Source organism: Acyrthosiphon pisum, unplaced genomic scaffold (assembly GCF_005508785.2).
Source record: "Acyrthosiphon pisum isolate AL4f unplaced genomic scaffold, pea_aphid_22Mar2018_4r6ur Scaffold_632;HRSCAF=1084, whole genome shotgun sequence".
Classification (NCBI taxonomy): Eukaryota; Metazoa; Arthropoda; class Insecta; order Hemiptera; family Aphididae; genus Acyrthosiphon; species Acyrthosiphon pisum.
The window spans coordinates 28,074-33,761 of NW_021776075.1; the positions used below are offsets into that span (position 1 = coordinate 28,074).

The 5,688-nt window shown below is 29.3% G+C and overlaps 1 protein-coding gene across 1 annotated transcript in view; it reads left to right on the forward strand.

The window, feature by feature from the left end:
* The window catches only part of LOC103309076 (GATA zinc finger domain-containing protein 14-like), a 15,520-nt gene extending 10,563 nt beyond the window's left edge, over positions 1-4,957 (forward strand). Inside the window, exons 2-5 of the mRNA XM_029492702.1 lie at positions 1,768-2,199; positions 2,293-2,496; positions 2,929-3,402; positions 4,539-4,957. Coding sequence (XP_029348562.1) covers positions 1,768-2,199; positions 2,293-2,496; positions 2,929-3,402; positions 4,539-4,957 — 1,529 coding nt within the window. The remainder of the gene's footprint in view (positions 1-1,767; positions 2,200-2,292; positions 2,497-2,928; positions 3,403-4,538) is intronic.
* Positions 4,958-5,688: the final 731 nt, after the last annotated feature.

Genomic DNA, 5,688 nt, shown 5'->3' on the forward strand with positions numbered 1-5,688 from the left:
TAATCTAATTTAATAGTCGGTGTGAAAAAATAATTCAAAATTTGAGCATTCAATATAGGTTGCTATGCTAGCCAATATGAAAAACATTGGTATCAAAATAAAAATAATATCAAATTATGTTTAGTTTGTACATGGTAGTACAATATTGTAGTATTAGGTGACTATGTATATAAATAAAATAGTAATCATATTTATAATGTAGCCCAAGGAAGCAAATGTGCTGAGGCAGTTTAATTGTAAACTAGATATAAGGCAAAAAGTAGAGTAAGAGGAGGCAGTCGCGGTATGTCAATATTGTGATACGTTTGATAGTTAATTTTTGTGTTTGTTTATATAAGTGAATAAAAAGTGTTTCCGACCTGAAAAATTATATGTTTTGTTTGAGTAGCCACACAATTCTAAGTTTTTTATATACACGATTCTACCCCTTCAATCTGATTTGTAACCGGTTAATTTATGGTCGTTGAGGATTCAAGGTTTAAACGGTGAAAGTAGTCCTACGTTAATTGTATTCTTTCAAACTGATCTGTAACCGGTTAATTTATGGTTTTTGAAGATTGAAAGTCTAAACAGTAAAGGTACCGATATCGACGTCTAGAGAGCCAAACTGTAACCGGTTAATTTATGGTATTTTGGTAACTCTAGTGTCGATAGAGGTATATCACTGAAAAGTGCATATACGACAATATGTTTTACTGCGTTTTATTTAAATACGTTTAGATACCAGAAATTTAGCAAGCTCGCAGACTGAGATTGTTTTATCTACGAATCAAAAGATTTATGTATTTTTAACAATGACATGTTTGTCGAATTTCATAAAAAAGGTCAACTATTGATTAAATATTTGGAAATAAAATAATATGTTTCGTGTTGCTTTGGTTTATATTTATTAACAATCGTCTTCATTCCATTTCTCTAGTCTCTAAAAACGAATAACTATCACTGAAAAGTGCATATACAACAGCATTTGTGTTTTTGTTTGTTTGTTTATTTGCGCTTTAATTTGTTTTAATTACTAGTAAATTTTCGTTTTTTACACATATCGAGTTTTATACATGTTTCCATCATATTGAATATTTACGGCGGGAAGACTACAAGCAATTGGGTCCATCATTTTGGTGTTTTGCACACTTGAGGTGAATATTGGTGTATGGTTATATTTTGTATTTTTGTATGTATGCGATATATATTTTACGAATATTTGTTTAACCAATTTTTTTTTAAATTTAAATTTAAGAAGGAGTAATAATTATTTAGTTAGGTTTTTTTTTCATAGTAATATAATTAATCTAGTAGTATACCTTTTTTTGATCAAACACTCCTAATACATTTTATTAATAAAACTTCTTAATAGTTTAAATTTGTAGGGATTTTAACAATAGTATAAAGTAGGTATATAATTTTAGTTAATTGTAGATAAATATAATTAAAAACAGTTAAAGTGTTCAAGTATAGATTTAGGATTATTTAAATTAATTTTCAAATTTTATAAATTAATAAATCAACTTATAGACTCTAAATCGGATCTTTCTATAACAATAATTACTGCAACAGAAATCTATACTCGCAAAAAACCATTTCTTATTAAATATTGCGAAAATAAAAAATTAAAATCAACAGGTACAACTAGTGAATTAAGAGCTAGACTTAGTAGATACTTAAAAGGCACCATAACATTAGACGACATAGATCACACATTAAGCAAAGAAGAATGCGATTTAATTTTAATCAAAGATAAAACTAATAAAATCGATTTTAATAAAATAGAAAAAGAAGAAGGAATATTCGATTCGAGCGATTCGATCCCTGACACAAATAAAATTAATAAATTAACTCCAGACAGCTTTTCAGAAATATCAAAATATAATTTAAGATTATACGATAATTTTAATGCCAGTACAAGCTCATTTGTGAATAATACCGAAAATATTCTAGAAAATTCAGATATAACTTACCAAAATTGTCAAAAAGAAAGTTCTGAAACTTATGAAAATATATTAAAAAATCTTAATAATTCAACAACTATTGATTCTAATAACACAATTGAAAAACCAAAATTTGAAAACGAAAACACAGCAATAATAATAAATAATCAAAAAGGAGATAACCTAAACTCTGAAATTCATTCTACTCCGTTAAATAAACAAACACTGATAATGACCGAAAAAATGCTAATGATTAGACCAGCCCAGTTCTCAGGTAATGAGGACGTAAGAAAATATTTTAAGCAATACGAAAAAGCAGCAGATGTAAACGGTTGAAAGGACGAAGATAAAGCAAGATTTTTTTCAGCATTTGTAAAAGGTACATCAAACACATTTTTGGAAAATTTTGAGGACAAAAATAATAATTGGACATGGAATAATTTGAAACAGGAGTTTCTCGAAGAATTTCAACCAATCGGTTACAATACAATTTTAAAAACTAAATTAGAAAATAGACAACAAGGCGATACAGAGTCTATAATGAGTTTTGTAACAGAAATAGAAAATATATGTAGACAATTAAATACAAATATGCATGAAGATGAAATTTGCACTTATATATTAAAGGGATTAAAATAGACAGTCTTACAAACAATTTTATTACATGACAATAGCAACTTAAAGGAGCTAAAGAAAAATTTAAAAAAATTTGAACTAATGCAATTTCGAATTAAATACAGAGGACCAGAATTAAGTGATTATACAGAAATTCTTAATGAACATGTATCTGAACTAAACCAAAAAACAAAAGAAAAAGGAAGAGAAATCGATGAACTAAAAAGATAGGTTTTAGAGAGAGATAGAGAATACAAAAAGGAGATAAACCAGTTAAGGGAAAATATTCAATAAATCAACATTACAGGAAGAAGAAATAAATCGGTAAACTTCGATGATGAAGAAATAAATAATCGATATAATAATAAAAATTATAACTATAATGAAGATAGGAGCAGAAGTTATAATAGAGAAACAAATTATCGAGGACGACAACGTGAATACAGAGATAAAAGTCCATACCCAGGAAGATATAATGACAGAAGTAGAGAATCTAGCAGAAATAGACAATATGGTAGAGACAGATCGCAGTCCAGAAAGAGAGAATATTACAATAAAATACAGAACAAGACTAATACAAATCAAGATTACGACAGAAATCCAAGTCATAGATATGATTCGAATAATTACGAATATAGAGATGACTCACGTAATAGAGAAACTAACCTAAATATAGTCAACGGTAGAAGTTATAGAAACAGATCACATTCAAGAGATCGAGACAATAATGGATATTACAATTACAGCTACAGGCATCAATACAGCAGAGAACATAGTCAAGAGAAAACACCAGAGAGATACAGAGGAGATCGCTATATTAAAGAATCAGAAATAGTTACATGCTATAGGTGTAATGAAAAAGGTCATTATGTCGCGGTCGTTATCGCAACGACCGCGGTGTCTCCATCGACGTCCGCGAGATCGCGGCCGAAAACCGGTCTGGCCGTCGCCGGCGCACAGTGGTCGAAAAACTAAAATAGGTGGCCAAAAATCATTATTTTAAATATAAGAAAACTTTAATTTTCAAAAAATAAAATTTTTGTACACATCCTATCGTATTTAAAATTTTTTTTTTTTTTGACAAAACACTAATTTAAGTACATAAAATGCTATATATAGCATAACTAAAATGTTGATAAAACATCGATGTATTGTGAATAGTCGAAATATAATTAAGATAAGTTCTCTGTTAAATATGGTATTAAATTGAGTAATTATCGTCGGTATTTATAAAATGTGATATATGAGTACATTATGAGATATATATGTACAGATATAATTAAAGATAAAGGTGCATGTGTACCATATATTTGATAAAATATTATTGATAAATCTAAATTAAACTTATATGTCAAGAAAAACGTAGATATTTACTATGTTTATTCATCGTGTTACACGATGAAAATTATATCAGTTCGTTGGGAAAAGTCCAGTGAACAATACTAAATAAAATTTAGCTGCGCATATTTGCGCTATTTTTTTTAACCGGTGATTGAAATTGCGTGTATACCATTTTTGATATTATCTTTCTTTATAGTTAAATAATATATTTATTTTTAATCATGGCTTTATTAAACAAAATTACACGTGGAAATCTTCATGAATGTATACTCACGAATAGTACTACACATACTATCCAGGAGAAAAAAAATATTGCCTTGAATTATGTTTTAAATGCTTTAAAAATCAACAAAGATGATAATGACGTACAAAATGTTATTGAAGAGATTACGAGATGTTTGTCTATTTTATTTTTTAATAGGTATTTATGTGTTTGTTTATTTTTATATATTTATATATTTATTCTATTTTATAGAAGTGCTAATGATAGGAAAATTGTATATAATTATAGATATTTTATAAAATGGAACAGTAGTAATCGAAAAAATGAAAGATTTCAAAAATAAAATCGGGAGTGGCTTTGGTTTATTATTAATTTTCCGGTGTCTGTATACAGAGACATTAATTTAACAGATATAAATAGTTCTGAATCTGTAGGCCGTAGTCGTCCAACTAAAACATTCGACGAAAGTAGTGCGCGTTCAAAACGACGAAAATGTCAACTTCTATACAAATCATCAAGTTTAAGTGAACTTAGTGAGACAACTTCATATGCGTTTAGGAAAATAGGAAATGAAGATACAGCAAAATTGGTAAAAGAAGCGGCAAACTCTACTCCAACAAGAGGAAAAAAGATTCGTGATGTATGGAAGGAAAATAAAAATACATTAAAGTCGTCTATGATGAGTCCGGAAGTAGCTCTGTCTTTAATTATTGCATGTTCGTTACCGAAATTCCAATACAATATGCTCCGTAAAAACGCTAAAGAACATAACCGTGATTTATATCCTTCATATGATCAGCTTCTTGTTGAGAAGGTAAATGCGTATCCTAAACAAATTACAATCGAAGAATAGAAATGTGAGGTTAGCAACATAATTTTTGCTTAAAAATATAAAATATTGAAGTTTAATTTTACATGGCTCATCAATAATAAAATCGTTTGTTTTGCCAATTGGAATTTTGAGTGAGGAGGCTCAAGAATCACGCAATAAAGACATTAAGAGGTATAGAAAGTCTTACAGCCGAAAGTCTTCCAGGATTAATATTAATACTGATATTTTTCAAAGGCTATTACTATCTTCGGATCCTTTCATAAGCAGTTTCAGAAAAGTTGATAAACATAATATAAAAAAACTGCTCCCAGAAGTCGAAGACTTATTGCTAGACATAAATTATTGCAGTGATGGGGAACCAGAATACATTTCAGAATAAAAAATAATTAAAACAAATTGTAATATATTTTATATCAATAAAAATGTAGTTCAATGATAATTGTATATTATATATAAATATCATAGTTTCAGTTATTTATTTTTGGCCACCTTTTTTAGTTTTTCGACCACTGTGCGGCGGTCATACGTCAAACCGTGGGTGGCAAAAAAGTTTGGCCGGAGTTTTACCGAAGAACCAGAGACTGTCCGGATGGCGGACGGTCGGACCCGAGAAATTACGGAGTTTACCGAATTTCGGGCCCGGATAGTGGATCTGGAAGTAAGCTTCAGGGCCGCAGTGCTAGATGACCTTATTGGAGATGTCTTCCTGGGCCATGATTTCCTCGTGGAGCAACAAGTCGCTTGGGACTATA